The sequence below is a fragment of the Lissotriton vulgaris genome, chromosome 9, assembly GCF_964263255.1.
Source record: "Lissotriton vulgaris chromosome 9, aLisVul1.2, whole genome shotgun sequence".
Taxonomy (NCBI): Eukaryota; Metazoa; Chordata; class Amphibia; order Caudata; family Salamandridae; genus Lissotriton; species Lissotriton vulgaris.
Window position 1 is genome coordinate 35,879,914 of NC_141697.1, and position 23,343 is coordinate 35,903,256.

Consider the following 23,343-nt stretch of genomic DNA (forward strand, 5'->3'; position numbering starts at 1 on the left):
GACTGACAGGTTATGAATTAACGCTATTTCAGCCATACATAGAAATCAGACGCTGCAGTATCCTGAACCCCGCAACACTGTTACCTACAATTATGACAGATCCAGCCCCGCATGACTGTATAGAAATCATTAATGCAGTAACAAAGCCACGACGAGACTTAACAGATGTACCACTGACAAATCAAGACCTGACACTTTATGTGGACGGTTCATGCATGAGAACGAATACAGGAGAATTAGTGGCCGCATATGCAGTGACCACTGAAACCGAAGTTAAAGAAACACATCGTATTGACACACTGTCTGCTCAAGCAGCAGAGCTCATCGCTCTGACCCGAGCTTGTATTCTAGCCAAGAACAGAAATGTTAACATATATACAGATTCCCGTTATGCATTCGGAGTTGTACACGACTTCGGAGTCCTCTGGCAAGAACGAGGTTTCCTGACCTCTCATGGGGCCAAGATACAACATGGTCCCCTCATTCAAGCACTACTAGAAGCAATACATTTGCCCTCGGGCATATCAGTCATGAAGTGTAAAGCACATACTAAAGTTACAGATTCTGTTTCCCAGGGTAACGACCTGGCAGACCAGACAGCAAAACATACAGCACTGACTCACACCCAGATTACTGATGTGACAAAGACAATAGTACCGACAAAGTGTATGGCAGTCAAGGATCCCGCTCTAGATGTAATTGACATTCAGGCACATGCTACCCCAGATGAAATAAAGAAATGGACTGAACTAGGAGGGATCCAGACAGATCAAGGTTGGATGACGAAGGGAAAATCTACATGGTTTCTCCCTGACTCTATGGTTCAAGTTATGATTAATACAGCACATAGCCCGGCACATCTAGGAGAGAAAGCGATGTTAGACAGTTTACAAAATCTCTGGAGCAATAAACACTTACGAGCAGCAGCAAAACAGAAAGTGCGTACTTGCATGATCTGTTGTCAGTTCAATCCAGGTAAAAGCGTCCCTGTAGAGCAAGGTGGATTTCATCCTCCCGATCACCCTTTTGAAGTCCTCCAGATGGATTATATCCAGATGAACAGTTGTCGAGGATTCAAGTATGTCCTTGTAATTGTTTGTGCTCTGTCCCGTTGGACAGAAGCTTACCCAGTATCAGATTACACTGCTCCGACCACTGCCCGACAGTTGGTTCGTGAATTCTTCCCACGGTACGGCTTGCCCCGTGTCGTGTATTCAGATAATGGACAGCCATTCTCATCCGAGTTAATGAAGCAGGTTTCTTTATTGTTAGGTTACCAGTGGAAATTCCATTGTGTCCGACATCCTGAAGCAGCAGGCCTTGTAGAAAGGCATAACCAGACACTAAAAATGCGCCTTGCAAAGATATGTCAGGAGAAAGGGGTCGACTGGATAGTCGCCCTGCCAGTGGCACTATTCTACATGAGGATGGTCGCCCACTCGAGATCAGGGCTATCCCCGTACGAAGTGGTTTTTGGCAGACCACCGAATATGTGGGGGACGCCCATTCCGAAAAAAATCACTGATGTTGATTGTAATATGTTGACAGATTACCTTGCCTCCTTGATGTCTGCACTCCAATAATGTCGTTCACAGGTTGCCGCAGCTTTTCCTGACAACACTGATGTAAAGCCACACGAGGTCCGTCCAGGGGACATAGTTCTCGTCCGAAATTTCGACCGGAAAAGCCCGTTGGAGCCCCGCTGGAAAGCCCTGAAGATCGTCCTCCTTACGACCAGGACCGCCATCAAATTGGAAGGAAGAAAGGGGTGGGTCCACACGAGTCATATTAAGCTTTGCAATGAACTGAAAGATAAACTGAAACAGGACTCTGACTCGTCCACCCCCACCAAAGACTGTGTGGAGAAAAAAGACTTTACAGTATCCGAACGAGAAAAAACTCCCCAAGAAGAATATCGTATGAAACTCCGATCTAGCAAGTCAGACAGTTTAATTGTTTAAGTCCTCCCCTAGGTGAATCGGTTAAATAGTTTCTGACATGTATCCCCTAGATCGAGATAGAGAGAGAGAGAGACAAGTTAAAAAAGGTGCATATTGTAAATCACTCCGTAGTCACTGTATAGTGACCCTATTAATAATGTTTATTCTAAGTATTTTAGTTATTGTTGCCAGCTTTCTGCTACCTATCTACTGGCCTATTTTCAAGCGTGAACAACTTGTTTACAATGTCTCTGCTGAACACACTTTTAGTGAACTACCTGCACATGAACTCTCTTACAGACTTGCGCTGCGCAACAATACATTCATTAGTATGTTACACCACTCCCATCAGACGAACAATGCTACAGACTGCTGGATATGTGGCCGACTCCCTCCCTACCAGAATTACAAGGGAGCTCTGCCCCTCTTTCCGTACCCGTTCACTCATAATGGCTCCTGTGGGGCATGGTTTAAAATAATTAATTCCTTAGATCCTGACATTGCTGTTTTCGATGGAGGCTGGGTTTGGGGAAACTTGAACTTAGTCCTGCTCGACGTCTGTTACCCTGATAAGGAGGGACTCCCTACTCGAATAGGAACTGACCTAGAAAATGAAGTGTATGGATTAGGTAACTACACGATTAGTCTTATGATCCTTACTGTTGAATCCGAAGCTGCACCAGTTCTGCCCCATATGCTAGTATTACCAGTCACTGGTGAATTATGTGTCCGAAAGAAAGGTTCAGTACACTTAGGTCATAGTAAATGCACTACTGTGGTCGAATTCAGTGACCAAGGTAAATCATCCTTTAAAGCTATCAGTCACTCCTATTTTGTTTGTGGTCATACCGCATACATCCGTTTGCCTCCAGATTGGGATGGTACCTGTTATATTGCATTCCTTCTGCCACCTGTTTTTCTAGCTCCCCCTGACTATCACAGAAATACAAATCTTGTAAAGAATAGACCCAGAAGAGATGTCCCACTTGTTGACTACACAGAAACGGCATGGGAACAGTACACTGATTTTAATAAGGGATTCTTTTTCTTTTTAGGGCCTGTCCAAAACAGTAAATTAATACGTAGATTAACTAGAACACTTGAAGCTGTAGTACATGAAACTGCCTCCGCCTTAGGTAACTTAACAGAGGAGCAATCTGCTATAAGGGTTGTTGTCCTTCAAAATCGTCTTGTTATTGACGTCATCTTGGCAGATAGAGGTGGAGCCTGTAAGGTCATCGGGTCAAGTTGCTGCGTTTTCATCCCACAAAATGCGCCATCTGTCTATCAAGCTATTACCCGTCTGCATAAAATTGCAAATCAGATACATCAGAATCCAGGCACCTGGACTTGGTCCGGTTGGTTCTGGACAACGTTAACTGCCTGGGGATGGAAGATCCTATCCTTCCTAGGTTTCGGCCTTGTCATAGTATTCAGCTGCTGCCTGTGCCTACAGTGTGGGCCGGCGATATGTGGACTGTGTGCCACATCATGCATTGAACATTCCAGTTTCCTCTCAAACCGTCAAAGAAAGAAAGATGAGCAAATGATGTTGCAAGAACAAACTGATCAATTTATGATGATTAATATCTCATGAAGGGTCCGCAGGGAACAAGGAGGGAATGAGGAAATATAAATTTTATGGTCAAGATGTGTTCCCTAGCGCGTACCCCACCGTCTCCATGTACGAGTTAAAGTGCATGTAACTTCCCTCCTGTACCAGCTATGAAGACGCAAATACATTTGCGTCCAACGTTAACATGTCCTCTTTCAGACCCACCATGAATGGGTTGAATGGTCCGTTCCTAAGTATGCTATGCCAACGTCTTTTTGTAGTGTACTTCTACGTTTTTCAGCTCTGGCTGAGTAGGCCCTGAATTTCTGCCACCGAGCCTCTTCTTTGGCTTCTGACTCCAAGGGCCTCTGCCCAGGCTGCCTCTGTACCCGTGAACTCTGACTTACTTTCAGCGCGGCCCCTCGCGCTCAGCTCAGCCTGCTGCCTGCCAAGATTGACTATAACCTTCGAGTTATCTGTTCCGCTCCCCGAAAATACATTCCTGCCTGCTAGTTTCAGTAAACATTCCTCCCAGCTGCAGAGCCAAAGGGCCGGCCTGTCTCTGTGCAAGTAATTCAAGTAATTCATAGCCCTCGTTGCCATGCTCCCAGGGAAGGCCCACGCTTCTCATACAGACACTAAGGCGCTTATACACGCACTCACAGCAAGTATAGAATAGCTTCTGCCCTAGAGACCTTTCCGCCCAGATAGCCTAGTTCCTAAATATCAGATACCAGATATGATAGAAGCACAAGTTGATCTGACATGCCAGACTTCTGTCTCTTTCCGTCAGTGTAAATGTCAAGTCCCCTGCACCCTCCAGCTTCACGTCAGTCACACGTCATGCAGCTGCACGCGCATCCAAGCTTCCGATTTCTGCTGACATTGCAACATTTCTGTTAGTGCCACCCCTTTCGTGACACCTACCTGTGACGTTTCTAGCACACACCTCTAGTTCACGCCTCTTGATTACGCACTTGTACCACGTGTATACTGTTATCTTGTCTTCTCTCAGCTGTTACGCCTCCTGCACTTTTGCTTATGGCATAAATTAAGTATATAAGCTATGTACTGTTAATAAAATGTAGCGCTCTATCCCTTCTGACACCCCTGTGGTAGTCAGAACATGATATCCTGGCCATGACCATTCCTTTTTAAGGAATAAAACCCCTAAGAACTCTAACACCACGGACTCTGTTTTCTTCTTCCGATCTGAGTTATTATTGATTAAGTACTTACCTTGCATAGAAATTAAGAGAGTAAATTAATTATTTACGTCAACGGTGCTGTTTCAGGAGGCCTGGGGTAATGCCTAACTCTCTCCCCTCTAGTATGGTTCTCACTCTCTGCAAAGCGCTTAGAGACCCCTGGGTGATAAGACGCTATAGAAATCGAATATACAATACAATACACAGTGCCGGACGCTTGTCCGCACTGTGCAATCATTGCGAACGGCACCATGCACAGTGCAAGCAGTCCCTGCTTTCCTGTTCTGCTGCTCGAGTGGATTTTTACTCGAGAGGCAGCTTTCTCAACGCGAACGGGCAGTTTCTCAACTTGAGCTGTCGCAAGCATACGCGACCTTTCGCAATGAGAAACCTGACACCCCGTGTTGAGAAATCTTGCCGGTATGTTGATTTTCCACGCTTGCGCTCGCCAACTTGATGTTGACGACCGCGAACGACGAAAAATCTCGCCGGTAGGATGATTTTCCTTGCTCGCGGTCGCCAACTTGATGTTGACGAACGTGAGCAAGGAAAAAAACTACGCTATGCAACGCGAAGCAGAGTTTTTTGGAACTCCGCGATCTCCGCGTAACGCGGAGTGCAGGAAACTCTGCAAACTCTGCAAGTGGAGCGGAGTTCACCGCGCAGGTTTATATATATACCCGTAATATCTGGATTCTCAATATATATATATCCATTATATCAGGATTCTCAATATATACCCATGATATCAGGAATCTCAATATATACCCATGATATCAGGATTCTCCATATAAACTTGTAATATCTGGATTCTCCATTTACACACGTAATATCTGGATCCTCAATATATACCCGTAATATCAGGATTCTCAATATATATACCGATGATATCAGGGTTCTCAATATATACCCATGATATTAGGATTCTCAATTTATACTCATAATATCTGGATTCTCCAATATAAAGTCGTAATATCAGGTTTCTCAATATATACCCATAATATTAGCATTCTCAATATACAGCCAAAATATTAGTATTCTCAGTTATACCCAAAGTATTGAAAACAATATTGAGATCTCCGTCTAGTAGTCCCGGGCAACTGGGTGTGCTATAAAACAATCCGAAGATTATAATGATGAGAAATTTATAAAGTGCGACTAATACCCTGGGGTGTCTAGGCGCTACCTGCAGTGCATTCAGTACAGAGGAGGTAAACCGAGAACAGACAGTTTTGAGGCCCTTCCTGAATTTAAATAGACTGTTTTCTTTTCTCAGTGTGAAGTGCAAGGAATTCCACAGACTTGCCATTGTAGCTGTAAATCTCTTGCCACCCCATCTTACCTTACTGATTCTGGGTACAGTTAGGTTTCTCAATGAGGCCGATCTAAGGGCTCTGGCTGGGGAGTAAGATGTGAGAAATTTCGTCAGCTGTGATGGCCCCATGTTATTAAGGCATTTAAAAGCGATACATAGTGATTTAAATTGTATCCTCTTGGCCACTGGAAGCCAGTGGAGTCTAATCAGAGCTGGGGAAACTGAGATGAACTTGGGAATGCCCAACAGTAATCTAGCGCTGCATTCTAGGCCGTTTGAAGTTTGTTAAAGCTACGGCGTGGAGCACTGGAGAAGAGGGCATTGCAATAATCAAGTCTTGATGAAATCAATACTGAAACCCCTGTCATCCTTATGTCCATTGGTATTACCGGGAGGACTTTCCTCAAAATCTTCAGAATGAAGAAGCATGCAGAGGTGGTGGCATTCATTTTGAAAGGTAAGCTTTGTGTCAAAGAGAACGCCTAGATTTTTGGCTTTAAGTACTGGCTTGGGCAAAAGACACAATTGGTCAGGCCACCAGCTGTTGGTCCAAAAGGAAGGATTATTCCCCAGCAACACCTAGCGATGTGGTTCATACAGTCATTGAACCTAATGGCCGTCTGGCTAGCCGAGCTGCTCACTGAGATGAAGATCTGTGTGTCGTCTGCATATGACACAAGGGTGAAACCAAAGCTTCTCACTGGACTAGCCAGCGGGGTAACGTAAAGATTGAAAAGTGTTGGACTAAGGGAGTAGCCCTGGGGAACCCCACAAGGTAATGCAAAGGGAGGTGATACCATGTTCCACAAAGCCACCTCCTGGGACCGCGCAGACAAAAAAGGAGCTTAGCAGGGAAAACGCCCTGCCCCTGATCCCGATGGTACGCAGCCGGATCTGCAGCAGCCCATGATTGACAGTATCAAAGGCTGCCGACAGGTCCAGTAGGATCAGCGCTGCATTGCCCTGTCGTAAGAGCAAGCTCTGTGCTGTGCTGAGCGCGGAATCCATATTGGGAGGAATCAGGTATGTTTTGTCCTTGATGACAGCTGAGAGTTTGATACTTATTGCCTTTTCTATGACTTTAGTGGAGAATGGAAGTCTTGAATTGGTCTGCAATCGAGTGGCTCCTTGACATCCAGATGGGTTTCCTTAACAGCTGGAGTATGGAAGCTTTCTTCCAGTCCGTTGGAAAGTGCCCTGTTGTGAGAATCTAGTTGAAAATCTCAGTGAGAGGAATGGCTATAGTTTCTGGCGAAATGTGCAAAATTTGTGGGGGACAAGGGTCTAATGGAGAGCCAGATTCGGTAGAGGCAATAAGTGAGGAGGTTTGTTCAATTGTCAGAGTATTCAACTAGGACAGGATAGGGGTGTCTGGATCATGGGCACCTTGTAAATGGATAGGTACAGCAGAATGAGTTTTGTCAGCTTCAATTGGCGATTGGTCCAGACCTTTATTCTGCTGCACAAGTAGGTCAAAAACCAATCTGACCTTTTGTTGGAAGCATTCTGCTAGTACATTGCAGAATTCTTGGCTCATATCAGTGTCAGGTACAGGCAGTAGCTTTGCAAGGTTCTTGACTGTGGTGTACAGGACTTTAGGACATCTGTTGGCTGCCAGAAGTTTCTCCGAGAAATAGCTAGCCTTTTCTTTAAGGATTATTTTCTTGTAGGTCAAGAGGGATGCCCTATATTTGAATCGAGTAGTTTTATTATCATTAAGACTCCACTTTATCTCGAGTTTGCGACATTGCTGTTCTGCTCCAAGAGAACATAGATCATTGTTGTGTAGAGACAACTATGGCTTGTGGGCCCAGAGGTCTGTGGCCAGGAGGCTCCTGAGAAGCTCCAGTCACACTTGTCAACAAATCTTGAAATTAGGATGACTACTACCACTAGGATATTACAGGCACTGTTTCCAGTCCTCGACATTTGTGTGCTCGTATGATGCATTCTGTGTGTTGTGGTCTTATTTTGCTTCAAAGGAACTAACTAGATTAGCTCCTGAAATCAATGATTTGTAGATGGAAAGTTCATGACTAGAAAAGTGTCCGCAATGACTAGGCGTGAAGTGATCCCCTACTTGGAGTAAGGATCAACCGAGACCTTGCTTTGAAAGACCACGTCACTAGGAAGTACAAAGACTAACCCTAATATCCAATTTACAGAACCTAGGTAAATGACAAGAAAAAAGCACAATGGTTCCATGTGGGTCCTTTTGTGAGAGGTACACTGCAAACATCCACACTGTCTCAGTTAATTCACCAATTCAGCAGAACTCAAGAGATTCACACAGGGACCGCTCGTTATCAAATACATAAATGCTGAATTACTATATTATCGTAATACTTGAATTATTAGACATAAGTGCGACCAGCACAAAGCACAAAGGTGACAAGTGTGTGATTTATATACATAGTAAAACATGTAGCAACAGGGATGTCGCACCAATTCATCCAGCACAAAAAGTCAAAATATAACTGTTAAAATGCTTATCAAGGAGAACTCTGAGATATGGTTGACGTTTCAGCTCTTTGCAATGAATATGCAGGCTTCATCAGGACAGGGGTCATCTGTCTAATAATCTGTAATCATAGAAAAGAGGGTCCTTCACTCAATCAGATCAAACAACAAAATCAAAAGAGAGAGGGCGGAGTCACTAGAAACTTCACCAGTGAATTTTATTATCGAGCCCTGCTCTGGAGGCGTGACCTCTATCATCGCAGTGCATGCTCTTTAACGTCGTGTTACAACTTTGCCTGAGTCTGTCAACAGAGCCGAGATACCCCTTCCAGGGTGATTTGTGTGCTATATTAAATTAACATAACATAACATAACTGGGCCTGTACTTTATAACTGTTCGAACCATCTGTGGACTCTGTAGCAGTGGAGTGAAAGTCTTCCCTGATTAGCAATATATAGATATGCGTGTGTTAACCCACTCGCCACATTACTCCGGTGCAGGGATCGATGATAAGATCCACGGGTGATGTATCTTGTGATTCCAACCTCCCTCTTATAATTTCACTGTTTGATCCAATTGATTGAAGGGCCCTCTTTTCTTTTACTACAGATGGCTGCTGTCCTGATGAGACCCGCATATTCATTTCAAAGGGTCGAAACATGAACATTATCACATGGTTGTCCTCTATAAATATTTTAACCCCTTCCCTGCGCTGCGAATTCCGCCGCAGCGTGGGAGGGGCTAGGGGGTGGGCGTGGCACTCCGGTACTTATGACAGCTCCACACTGTCATGAGTCATGGACGGCGTGTGCTCATGACGGCGTGGAGCCGTCATGACACCGCCCACTCATTAATTCACCTGCACAGGCGGGGAATTAGTGCCGCGTGGGCAGAGCGGCAGCGGCATGACGGCTCCATGCTGTCATGAGCACACGCCGCCCGTAACTCATGACGGCGTGGAGCCGTCATGATCATGCAACGTGTTAAACTACAATGCAAAAATGAAGTGGACTTGGTGTGACATCCCTGTTTTTACTTGTGAACCTGTATGTACAAATCACACTTCTCACCTTTGTGCACTGCGCCACATGCACTAATGTCTATTAATTTCAGTATTACGATGATACAATAATAAAACATCATGTGTTTGAAGAAGCGGCCCTTGTGTGCACCTGTTGGTGAATGAACTGAGACAGACTAGGTATATGCAGAATACCTGTCACAAAGGGACCATTGTGTTCTTTTAGATGTTGGCACAGGTAGTATCCAGGTGACATTACTGCAGGCGCACCTGTCGAGGGCAGGCTGCTTCTATGCACTAAAGGCTTCAAAGAGTGCAGAACGCAGTAGCTTGGAGGATGTGTTTGAAAAGAAGATATAAGGTGTTTCTAAGACTGACATCACTTCCGGTGAGAACAAGAATTGCCTTGTGCGTTGTAAACCAGTCACTGTCTTGGTAGGTCCCAGACTTTACCACCAAGAAGATAATTTGGTGCACCCAAGGATACCGGAATTAGGGAATTCTGCTGCAGCGCCATTTTGAGCCTTGTTATGAATCTGCCGCACCTTTCATCATATGCTGCATAATTCACTAATTTCAACAAAAACAATTTTGTTTCTAGCAGGAATGGACTTGATGTTACTAAAAAAAAATGAATCCAGGTACCAGTGTCAATAATAGGCAGCTTCAGTGCGTCTCTGGTCTCAGTCGCAATAATAGCCTGGTGTGGGCGGATCCTTTTGCTGCAGTCTCAACGACAGCCTGGTCAGTGTTTTTCTTGGTCCTGGTGCCAGGTATGAGCTGGCACGGGCTGCTGCAGGTGCCTGTATGTATCCCTGGCACGCTTACAGACTGTTGAAAGCTCCTCTTTTGGACCTGGCCCCATGCCTGCAGGGGGACAAGCCCCCCTCCCCGTCCCTATTGCTAGTAGACCAGTGTGGGTTCCACTTTGGTCCTGATTCCATGCAGCAGTTAGCATGGGCTCTCTTCCCCCCTCGCCCTCTCATTAATAGGCTTAAGTTCGTGTTGCGGTGCTCGTCCCGTGCACGAGTTGGCACATTCCCTCATTTACATGAGTCTCGTTATTAGACTGGCACAGGCTCAACTCTCTAACCTTGTCCCATGCTTCCTCACCCCATCCTTCCTCTCATTGGCCTCTTCTCTTGTTCTTCGTTCCGTGCGTGAGTTGGCACAGGCCCTCACCCTCTCATTAATAGATTGATCGCAGCTTCTCCTTAGGTACAAGTCTCATGCCGGCATTGGCACAGGCCCTCCCTGTTATTAATAGACCAGTTTTGGCCCCTCCCTTGTTCCTGGTGCCATGCATGAGTTGGCACAGGCCCCCACCCTCTCATAAATAGACTGATGCCAGCTCCTTCCAGGGTACTAGCCTCATGCATGTGTTGACAGAGGCCCTCCCTGTTATTAATAGACTGGTGTTGGCTCCTCCCTCACTCCTGGTGCCATGCATGAGTTTGCACAGGCCCTCAACCTCTCATCAATAGACTGATGCCAGCTCCTCCTCCTGTTCTAATCTCATGCATGCATTGGCACAGGCACCAGTGGTGCCTCCTCCCTTGTTCCTGGTTCCATGCATGACTTGGCACAAGCCCTCGCCACCTCCCCCCAATACTCTGATCGGGACAAGCCCTCCTTCGCGCCCTCTCATTAACAGACCTGAAGCATGTGCTGTGTCAGTCATCTTTCGCAGTGGGTATCCCTTATCGCTGCCCTTGCTCGTTAAGGAAGTCAATCAACCTTGCCAACAAGGCACCGGCTGCCGTGTGCTCAATTAGGACCGCAGGTGTTCTGCTAGGCGGGATAGTGCTGATGTCCTGATGCGATGCGAGTGATCAAGGAGCCTGCCTCGCAGAACAACTGCAGTCGGTGGGTATTCCTGGTAGATGGGCACTATCTGCACAACGTGCCTTACCACAGGAGGCTGCAGCTGGGCTGATCACCAGGGCTGCCAGCTTAGAAAGCACCTGCACTCTTCTATTAATATTATAACCAATGGTTCTTTTTTTAATTTCAAATTTGTGTATAGGCATATGGCCACCTTCTTTAGGCTGTGGCATGTTTTTTCACTTTATTTGTGTGGCAAATGCTTGCAATAAAAAAATAACTATTCCATCAGCTTACTAAGTCCAGACTTATTGGTTTTGCCAAAGCTTTTTAAAAACTGTTTCTTTGTTTCTCCCCAGATCCTGGTGGCCTTGAGGCATCTTCATTTCAAAAATATTGTGCACTGTGATTTAAAGCCAGAAAACGTGCTGCTGGCGTCAGCCGATCCGTTTCCGCAGGTGAGTAAAACCAAGAAAGTTTGAGGGTCTGACTCAAGCCTACTGTTGCCTAAAGAGTGCAGTCAGTTGTAATGTGCTCTGTTGTTTCTGCATCAGTCATCATCGTCATTTTGGAGTGACCTTCAGGGAAATTGGGACAGTTCTTAGTTCTTAATTTGAGCCAGTGGTTGATCAGAATTTGAACGAGAGGGAGGAAGAAAGAAAAGTAAGAAAGGCAGAAGAGAAAGGTGACAAAACAGAGACAAAAGGAGAAAGCAGAGATGACAACTAACCTGCAAGAGTGAAATAAAGGGGTTGGGAGAGTATGGTTGAAGATGAAGGACGCATAATGTGGAATCAAGACTAGAACGTCTTGATATTTGGCAACCTCCCCATTCTGCAACACTGGCCGTGGGCTTCCCGCAAAAACTATGGGCATTAGGAATTATTTTGCAAACTAAGCACTGGATTTCCTATCATGCAAGAGCCTCTGTATGGTCAGTATGGATGGGGATTGTATCTAATAAAAGGTTGACGAGAGGTTGATCCGAGCCCAGGTCTCGATTTGTTCACAAACAGTTGTCTCTTGTCGTTATAGTCCGCCATGACCTAATTTTTTGACTTAAAAGACAGTAATATTCAGAAAAATGTATGTGTTTTTAGATTTATTTCCTAAGCAATCATAAAATTAGACACAGTTTTAGGCACATGATGTTTGACTATTTTGACTTCTGCTCCCATGCAGGTCAAGCTCTGTGACTTCGGCTTCGCCCGCATCATTGGGGAGAAGTCCTTCCGCCGTTCGGTTGTGGGAACTCCAGCCTACCTGGCACCCGAGGTTCTTCGCAATCGCGGCTACAACCGTTCTTTGGACATGTGGTCCGTCGGAGTCATTATCTACGTCAGTCTGAGTGGGACCTTCCCCTTCAATGAGGATGAGGACATCCATGACCAGATCCAAAACGCTGCCTTCATGTACCCACCAAACCCGTGGAAGGACACATCGCAGGACGGTAGGCTAAATCCTTGCGCAACTGCCAGCCTCTTCTAGATATCAATGGAGGATGCCTGGCCTACATGCCTGACCTTCATGCTGGACCTCCATGCCTGACCTCCTTGCCTGGCCTCCATGCCTGGACCCCATGCTTGTCCTTTATGCCTGGCCTTTATGCCTGGCCTCCATGCCTGGCCTTCATGCCTGGCCTTCATGCCTGGCCTCCCTGCCTGACCTTCATGCCTGACCTCCATGCCTGGCTTTCATGCCTGGCCTTCCTTCTTGCCTCCTTACTCTAGTGGAAAGTTAAACCTAGCCAGAGTGATCAACAAATATACAAACAATCTCCAATAAAATCATTGTATGTGAATTTGACGTGCCTTAGCTTACCCTAAAGTTATGTTAGTGTCAGTTGCATAGCACAGAATCTTTTGTTTAAATCTTGCCATGTACTGCTGTAGTTCTTTTGGGTGAAAATATGCTGTACACCGATACGGGGCAGCAAGTGTGGTCGCAAGTGAAAGTGGAGTGTGGCACTGAGACACCCCACAAAAACATGAGTTGACTACCAACCATAATGAGTGCCCTGGTGGTACCATCATTTTCGTACTTATGGTTGGGTCAGAAGTTGGCAGTGGTACCCAAAAAACTGGGGTCACCTACTTGATCCATATTTGTCAGTGATGTAAACTTTGTGTCCGAAGGCTGCACATTGTAACAGTAATATCGTTGGAACCTGAAGTTCTAGGGAGATGCTCGAAACCATTGCAGAAGGTGGCAACGAGCATCAGCCAATGGGACAGACCAGTGCAGGGGAGGAAGGCGCTCCTACAAGCTTTACTGATGCAGGTTAATATGGAACCTTTCTAGAGCAAGACATAGTGGGTGTTTAAGGTGCTGGTACAAGGTTATATGGCACTGATACAGAATGAGATGTATTAACATAAGGTTACCAGATGATTTTATGTCAACAGGGACACAATGCTCTAGCACTAAGCTTTTCTTTTACAAAGTATTGTATTCAGGTGTTTGTTCAATTGGAACAACCAAGCACACTAGGACTACATCTCCCAGAATCCATTAGTTGTTAAGTGAAAGCACAGCACTGGAGCATCGAGTCCTACATGACATAAGTCATCTGGTAACCATTTTGAAGGTGCTGATACAAGGACAACATGTACTGATACTGAGTTAAAAGTACTGATGCAGAGTTTAGAAGGCTATGATAAATGATTATAAGGTACTGGTAAAGGGTTAGAATACAGTGAGTATGAGAATGAGCTAATTATGGGTCAGGCACACTGATAGATGGTTAAAATACAGAGTGCTACTTTAGAATATACTTAGACAGTATTAGACTGCAGTCATGCACTGTCCCACCGTCAAAGATCTCTGCTTTGATGTGAAGTTGCAATGTTACAATAGGTGAAGTGTTAGGAGATCATTTATTAGAATTTACAAATAAAGGGTTAGGATGTAAAGTTCATGCACCAGAATGTACTGCTAAAAGGCTAAAACGTACAGCTCCTGCATTAGAATGTACAGAAAGAGGGTTAGAATGCACAGTTTGAGTTTTAGAATATACAGATAAAAGGACAGGATGTACAGTTCATGCTCTAAAATGTACAGCTACATGCACTGGAATGTACAGATAAGGGGTTACAATATATAAATCATGCATTCAAATGTACAGATAAAAGGACAGAATGTACAGTTCATGCACTAGAATGTACAGATAAAGGGTTACAATCTATAGTTCATGCATTCAAATGCACTAATAAAGGGATAGGATGTACAGTTCATAGATTACAATGTACCAATAAAAGGTTAGCATTCAGAGTTCATGCAGTAGAGCGTACAGATAGAGGGCTAGAATGTACTGCAAGTGCATCGAAGAGTACTGACTAGCAGTGTGTAAAATGAATTTGCTTTCATGCAATTACGTGGAATTTCAGCAAAATTATGCAAAATTACTTGTACTTACGTGAAATGTAAATCCGTAATTTAGGGCTATATTAATTCATGAAATAGTACATCTTCACAACAATTCTTGTCGTTAGGACACATCTTGCGGTAAAAGACAGTAGAAAAAAAACAAGTATGCGAGCAGCGGTCACTTGCGTTCTGACCGTTCATGTTATTCTCACGCACTTGCAGTAAAATTTTGCCACAAACAATGCTTAATTACATGACGTGCAAAACAAACAGGATGATGGATGGAATGTTGCACAATGTCAAAACATTCACCCCCAGTCACAGATCTGGGTTTAATCCATTGTTATTTTGCTCACCAAGTCACCCCAGTTCCGACATGGCCATATGCAAATTAGTCTTGACCCTGTGCCTCATGGGAACAGTCCAGCCCGAGCTGCCAAGCCATTTCTTCCCTGGACCTGAATCAAGCATCCTAGGACCGGTTTCTGGCTATCAGCCGTCTTCAGCCAGGATAGCTTGACTCCAGTGGCTTAGTGAGCACGGGACCCACATCTGGGCATACCCTTCCCACCTAGGGTGAACAGCAAAACAAACAAGATGATGGACGGAATGTTGCACAATGGCAAAACATTCAACCCCAGTCACAGATCTGGTTTTAATCCATTGTTATTTTGCTCACCAAGCCACCCCAGTTCAGACATGGCCATATGCAAATCAGTCTTGACCCTGTGCCTCATGGGAACAGTCCAGCCCGAGCTGCCAAGCTATGTCTTTCCTGGACCGGAATCAAGCATCCTAGGACCGGTTTCTGGCTATCAGCCGCATTCAGCCAGGATAGCTTGACTCCAGTGACCTAGTGAGTACGGGACCCACGTCTGGGCATACCCTTTCCACATAGGGTGAACAGCAAAACAAACAAGATGATGGATTGAATGTTGCACAATGGCAAAACATTCACCCCCAGTCACAGATATGGGTTTAATCCATCGTTATTTTGCTCACCAAGCCACCCCAGTTCAGACATGGCCATATGCAAATCAGTCTTGACCCTGTGCCTCATGGGAACAGTCCAGCCCGAGATGCCAAGCCATGTCTTCCCTGGACCGGAATCAAGCATCCTAGGACCGGTTTCCGGCTATCAGTCATCTTCAGCCAGGATAGCTTGACTCCAGTGGCTTAGTGAGCACGGGACCTACGTCTGGGCCTACCCTTCCCACATAGGGTGAACAGCAAAACAAACAAGATGATGGATGGAATGTTGCACAATGGCAAAACATTCACCCCAAGTCACAGATCTGGGTTTAATCCATCGTTATTTTGCTCACCAAGCCACCCCAGTTCAGACATGGCCATATGCAAATCAATCTTGACCCTGTGCCTCATGGGAACAGTCCAGCCCGAGCTGCCAAGCTATGTCTTTCCTGGACCGGAATCAAGTATCCTAGGACCGGTTTCTGGCTATCAGCCGCATTCAGCCAGGATAGCTTGACTCCAGTGGCCTAGTGAGCACGGGACCCACGTCTGGGCATACCCTTCCCACATAGGGTGAACAGCAAAACAAACAAGATGATGGATGGAATGTTGCACAATGGCAAAACATTCACCCCCAGTCACAGATCTGGGTTTAATCCATTGTTATTTTGCTCACCAAGCCACCCCAGTTCAGACATGGCCATATGCAAATCAATCTTGACCCTGTGCCTCATGGGAACAGTCCAGCCCGAGCTGCCAAGCTATGTCTTTCCTGGACCGGAATCAAGCATCCTAGGACCGGTTTCTGGCTATCAGCCGCATTCAGCCAGGATAGCTTGACTCCAGTGGCCTAGTGAGCACGGGACCCACGTCTGGGCATACCCTTCCCACATAGGGTGAACAGCAAAACAAACAAGATGATGGATGGAATGTTGCACAATGGCAAAACATTCACCCCCAATCACAGATCTGGGTTTAATCCATCGTTATTTTGCTCACCAAGCCACCCCAGTTCAGACATGGCCATATGCAAATCAATCTTGACCCTGTGCCTCATGGGAACAGTCCAGCCCGAGCTGCCAAGCTATGTCTTTCCTGGACCGGAATCAAGCATCCTAGGACCGGTTTCTGGCTATCAGCCGCATTCAGCCAGGATAGCTTGACTCCAGTGGCCTAGTGAGCACGGGACCCACGTCTGGGCATACCCTTCCCACATAGGGTGAACAGCAAAACAAACAAGATGTTATGTTATGTTATGTTATTTGTTTATTTCTATAGCGCGCGGCTACTCAAAAAGAGTGTCCCGGCGCTTTATTAGAGAAAGAGACAAAACTGCAACATACAAACATAACACCAGATAAAAAACTAACAGAAGAGTGGGCCAGAGATTCACGGAAGACCGGCTACTGAGTGAACAGCCAAGTTTTAAGGCCTTTCCTAAAAGCCAGTAGGCTGGTGGCTCCCCGCAGGGCCAGTGGTAAAGAGTTCCATAGCTGAGAAGCCAGCAGTCCAAAGGAGCGGCCTCCGAGGCGCGCTTTCTTTACCCGGGGGACAACAGCAAGGTGCAGGGCTTCCGACCTCAGAGACCTGGTCGGATGATAAAAGACCAGTCTCTTTTGGAGGTACTTGGCTCCCTCCTTGTGGAGAGCTTTGTAGGCCAGGGTCAGCGCCTTAAAGGCGATCCTCTTGCGGATAGGAAGCCAGTGTAAAGTTGCCAACAAGCCCGAGGCCCTGGAGCGCCTACTGAGGCCAAAGATTGCCCTGGCAGCGGCGTTCTGTACCACTTGAAGCCGCTGCAGCAAGTACTCTGGAAGGCCCAGGTAAAGAACGTTGGAATAATCCAACCTGGACCCAATCAGAGCCTGGACTGTCAGCGTCCTATGTTCCACGGATAACAGAGGAAGGAACCTCCGCAGCATCCTGAGGATGCCAAAGCAAATGCCCGACACCCCCAGGATCTGGGATTTCAAGGTAAGCCTGTTATCCATCTTCACCCCCAGATTCTTAGCAACCTGAGAGGAGCAGGACGGAGGGAACATATCCCGTGGCCACCAGGTCTGCCAATCTGGCTCTGTGTCGCACCCAAAGAAGAGTACTTCGGATTTGTCGGAATTGCACTTAAGGCTGTTTAGATGGAACCAGTGAAAAACAGCCCCAAGGCAATCCCGAATACTCTCCCCATCAAAGTCACCTCCTCTCTTACAAGAGAAGAGGAGCTGGGTGTCGTCCGCATAGGATACGATCTGGGCACCATGCGCCTCCACCAACGCCGCCAATGGGGTCATAATGATGTTAAAGAGGGTCGGGCTCAAAATAGAGCCCTGAGGGACCCCGACTCCCAGAGGCGGCATCACGGCGGAATCAGGCGGGGCCCAGATCGACTGCCGGCGGCCGGCTAGGAAAGAGGAAAACCAGTCGAACACCGTCCCCCGTAGGCCTATCTCGAAAAGTCTAGCGAGAAGACCATCATGGGGAACGGTGTCGAACGCCGCCGACAGGTCTAACATCACCAGCATGACTTTGCCCCCAGAGTCCAGAACCCCTTTAATGGTTTCCGAGACCTCCAGGAGCGCTGTCTCAGTACTGAGATGGGGACGAAAGCCCGATTGGGTGGCGTGCAGGATCTCATTAGATTCAAGAAAGTTGGAGAGCACGCCTTGGACGTGCTTTTCCAGAATCTTCGTGAGGGCCGGCAGCAGCGAGATGGGCCTATAATTGACCGGGGCCTTCGGATCTAGACCAGGTTTTTTGAGCAAGGGAATCACCATCGCCTGCTTCCAGGTATGCGGGACCACACCGAGCCTCAGCGAAAGATGATGGATGGAATGTTGCACAATGGCAAAACGTTCTCCCCCAGTCACAGATCTGGGTTTAATCCATCGTTACATGACGTGGCATAATGTCAGGTCGTAACACGAAATTATGCGAAGTACACCAGCATATTTAAAATTTCGCCCACGCTTAGTAATGACAAGGAGCTAGAATGTACAACTGGTTGCAGTTCACAGATGAGAGATTCAAATGTGTAGATAAACAGTTAGAATTATAGAATGAGAGAACAAATGGTTAGAATAAAGAGCTAAAGGTTTTGAATATACAGATAAAATGTTAGACTATACAGCAGATAGATTGGAAAGAATACATAAAAAGTTAAAATGTATAACTATAGTGTTAGAATGTACCCATAAAGGGACATAATGCACAGATAATTTGTTAGAATTCAAAGGTAGAGGGTTATAATGCAAAGAAAATGTCGTATAGTTCACAGATGAAGGGTTAAAATGTAAAGAAAAGGAACTAGAGTGTATTGATAAAAGATTTGAATAAGATATAAAGAAAGAATACTCGGAAAAAGGATCAGAATGTGTAAAATGTGCAAAGAGCCAAATGTACCGATAAATGGGCTGGAATGTACCTATATAGGGTCAGAATATGGAGAAAATGGTTGGAATGTGCGGATAAAGGATTCAAAAAAGCAGACAGAGGTGTGGAACATGCTTCTGATAAAGGTTCGGAAAGTACATATACATATTTACAAAGCTAGGGTTAGAACCCACAGGTAAACATTTAAAATATGCAGATAAAGGGTTTGAATGTGCAGATAAAGGACTGGAATGTGCAGCTAGAAGTCCAGGTGTGGGAATATGGGTTGGAATGTACTGCCGATAAAGAGTTGATGATTATTCTTAAATGTTTAGAATGATAGGGTTAACATCCACAGTTAAATGTTTAAAATGTGGAAAGGGTTGGAATGTACAGATAAAGGGCTGGAACGTACGCACATAGGGTCAGAATATGGAGAAAATGGTTGAAATGTGTAGATAAGGGATTCAAACGTGTAAACAGAGGTGTGGGTAAGTGATGGAACATGCTTCTGATAAAGATTTGGAAAGTACATATATACATGTTTACAATGTTAGGGTTAGCATCCACAGGTAAACATTTAAAATATGAAGATAAAGGGTTGGACTGTGCAGCTAAATAGCTGGAATGTACAGATAGAGGGCCAGAATAAGGAGATGAGGGTAGGATGTGCAGATAAAATGTTGAAACGCATTGATAGCAGTTGAAAAGAAACTTGAATTAAAGCTCCAGTGTTAAATAGTGAGAATACATTGACTTTGGGTTAATGGTGGACCACAGGCTCCAGCTTGTAACCACAGACTGCAAAACAGATTCCAGGTTGTCAGAGCCCATGTTGGATCAAGATGGATCTGCTCAATTTAACCCTGTCCGTGCTGGACAGTAATGCCACCATATGATGGTTGGGGTGACATTGTCTCTCCAATTACGGGGTGTAATTCCCCCTTGTATTAGAGGGTTGCAGCATTTTGATACCGGCTATAATGTTACCCTATGGTAGGTTGCCTGTATGTTTCCTATTCTAGGCCGAATGCCGGCCAGTCTTTGTGAGTGGCAGTAACAAACATATGTTTTTTTGTTTTTTAGCTATTGACCTCATCAACAATTTGTTGCAAGTGAAAATGAGGAAGCGTTATAGTGTGGACAAGACACTCAGCCACCCCTGGTTACAGGTGAGCCTTTCGTTCGACTAGTTAATGCCTTGTAGGTACAGGTTTTAAAAAAACTATCATGTGATAAGATACAGTCAATGTTGATGTTCATCCCACAATACAGGGCTACGCCTTCGCCCACAAGCAAAGCCCTCAAGTGCTACTAAAGACAATACTCTCTTTTACCAAAATAGGTAGTGTCTTTATCTCATCAGTACAGACTATGCCTTCATCTATATATAGGTAATGCTGTCATTGATCAGTACAAATGAGACCTTTGTCCAATAGTGTAGATAATACGCTCATCTGTAGTCGATTCCCTCATCCATCAGTACATATAATGCCCTCATCTATGAATACAAACAATGCCCTCACCCATCAGTACGGATAATGCCCTCAGCTAGGAATAAAAACAATGCCCTCACCCATCAGTACAGAGTATGCCCTCAGCTATGAATACAAACAATGCCCTCATCTATCAGTACGGATAATGCCCTCATTTATCAGTACGGATAATGCCCTCATCTATCAGTACGGATAATGCCCTCATCTATCAGTACAGATAATGCCCTTATCTATCAGTATGGATAATGCCCTCATCTATCAGTACAGATAATGCCCTCATCTATCCGTACGGATAATGCCCTCATCTATCAGTACAGATAATGCCCTCATCTATCAGTACAGATAATGCCCTTATCTATCAGTATGGATAATGCCCTCATCTATCAGTACGGATAATGCCCTCATCTATCCGTACGGATAATGCCCTCATCTATCAGTACAGATAATGCCCTCATCTATCAGTACAGATAATGCCCTCATCTATCAGTATGAATAATGCCCTCATCTATCGGTATGGATAATACCCTCATCTATCAGTACGGATAATGCCCTGATCTATCAGTACGGAAAATTCCCTCAGCTATCAGTACGGATAATGCCCTCATCTAGCAGTACAGATAATGCCCTCAACTGTGAATACAAATAATGTCCTCATCTAGCAGTACGGATGATGCCCTCAGCTATGAATACAAACAATGCCCTCATCTATCAGTACGGATAATGCCCTCATCTATCAGTACGTATAATGCCCTCATCTATGAATACAAACAATGCCCTCATCTATCAGTACGGATAATGCCCTCATCTGTGAATACAAATAATGCTTTCATCTGTGAATACAAATAATGCCCTCATCTATCAGTACAGAAAATTCTCTCATCTGTAAACATGGTCTTCGTGCATCATTACAGATAAGGCCTTAATCTATAGGTAGTACCTTCCTCTATAGGAAATGTCTTAATGTATCAGCAAGAAAAATGTCCTAATATATAGGCAGTACCCTCGCCAATCCGTACAGATAATGTCCTCCTTGATCACACCCTCCTCTATCAATACTGATGCCTTCATATATTATTACATACACTACCCTGTTCTATTAAAAAGCCCCCATCCTGTCTTATAGTAAAAATAATGCCCTTGCATTTTATCTATGGGCAATGCCCTCATTTATCAGTAAAGGTAACACACTACCATATAAGAAAGTCAGTTGCCTATCAGTACAGATAACGTCTTCCTCTATCAGTACTACTATAGCCGTATAGCCCTCCGCGGGCTATACCAGCTAGTAAAGGCCGGCTCCCGCGTTAAAGGCCCGAGCCGGCCGGTAGCAGCATGGAGCCCGCCATTGTCTTCAATGGAGCTCCCAACATTTCAATGTTCTAATAATGCTTTGATCACTGAAAATGCCCTGGTCTATTAGTACCAAAATACATCATCCATTGGCAATGTCCTGATGTATCAGGACAGATAATGGACTTATCTACAGGACATGTAAAACAAGCTAGTTTCCACACACGGGCATTTCAAGGTGCAGATTTATTGGTAAGTAATCACAATGGAAATCACCCCAAGCCGTGCCAGGTGAGACACATCGCTCAAGTGACAAAACCTCTTCCCCAACATACCAAAAAGCCCTCCTACGCCAATACATTCTACAATAGAGCACTGCCACCGAAGAGCATACCACACACGTCCCTGTAATGCAAACATATGCTTAATGCAACTTGAATACTCCATTGAGTTTTCTTATTTCTTTTTTCTTTACAAATGATAGTACGAGATTAACACCTCGATGAAAGAAACATTAAATATGATGGTAAAACAATATACCTGCCTATCAAAACAAGATGACGGGGAGACATTAAAAAAATAGGACACGGATGTAAGTTATCACATTACATTTTACTACAAAAATACTGAGATACTTTACATACAAACACTGCTAATAATGCTCTTAGTGCCTAGAGGACCCTCAGTGGTGCTCTACGGGACCACACACTCCTTTGCACAGGTGACCCTGGAAGAGCACCAATCCGTGGACGCGTGACATTGCTGGCCCAACCTCCATTTGGCAAAATGTGTTTATCTGATAACATATCATTTTGATTTTGATTTTTGTATTTAGATTGATCTCTAATTGAACACCTTTCCTGTGAGCTCCCAGGGACTTTGACCACCTTGGCAGTGTTCCACCGGTTGAGTCCCATTACTATTACAGGATTATCACATACATTGCCTATGACTGCTGGATCAGAGAACTTTCGGTCACCTTTTTTAACAAATCCCGAAGTTCTAATGCACACCCAGTCTCCCACCACAAATGCGATGTTTAGGTTTCACAACACATTTTATTGGATTTTCTGTCACGATATATCCTAGGAGGACAGGATATTTATACAATTGGTCCTTAATGGCATTATTTCCTGTGCTTAGACCAAGCAGTGGTGCAAATAAAGCAAGAGAAATACAATTTAAAAGCGTAACTATATGTGCTATAACCCCCAGTGCCCCTCATGCCCACCCAGCCCACAGCCCACAGTCCACCGTACACCTGAATTATGAAGCAGTACGTGTGTCGCCGCCATATTGCCAAATCTCAATCTCTAAATGGATGTCCATAAAGGTAATCGGCTCAAGAAACCAGCCACTGTAGTCTGCCCACCGCTACCAAATTTTAGGATGTTTCTGTGAGGCATCCCCTCGCCCTAAATACAGGTACCTCTAGGCCTATACAGAAGTCCATACCCTTCTTCCGGATGCCCAAGAAGGGCTTAGTCTCAGCCCTCCAATGTCTGGCGATGTCTCGCTCAGCAAGGGTAATA

At 45.1% G+C, this 23,343-nt stretch overlaps 1 protein-coding gene across 1 annotated transcript in view; it reads left to right on the forward strand.

Annotated features, from left to right (window-relative positions):
* Positions 1–23,343, forward strand: part of PRKD1 (protein kinase D1) — a 929,258-nt gene that overhangs the window by 883,959 nt on the left and 21,956 nt on the right. The window contains exons 15-17 of the mRNA XM_086936991.1: positions 11,684–11,782; positions 12,507–12,774; positions 20,112–20,197. Coding sequence (XP_086793117.1) covers positions 11,684–11,782; positions 12,507–12,774; positions 20,112–20,197 — 453 coding nt within the window. The remainder of the gene's footprint in view (positions 1–11,683; positions 11,783–12,506; positions 12,775–20,111; positions 20,198–23,343) is intronic.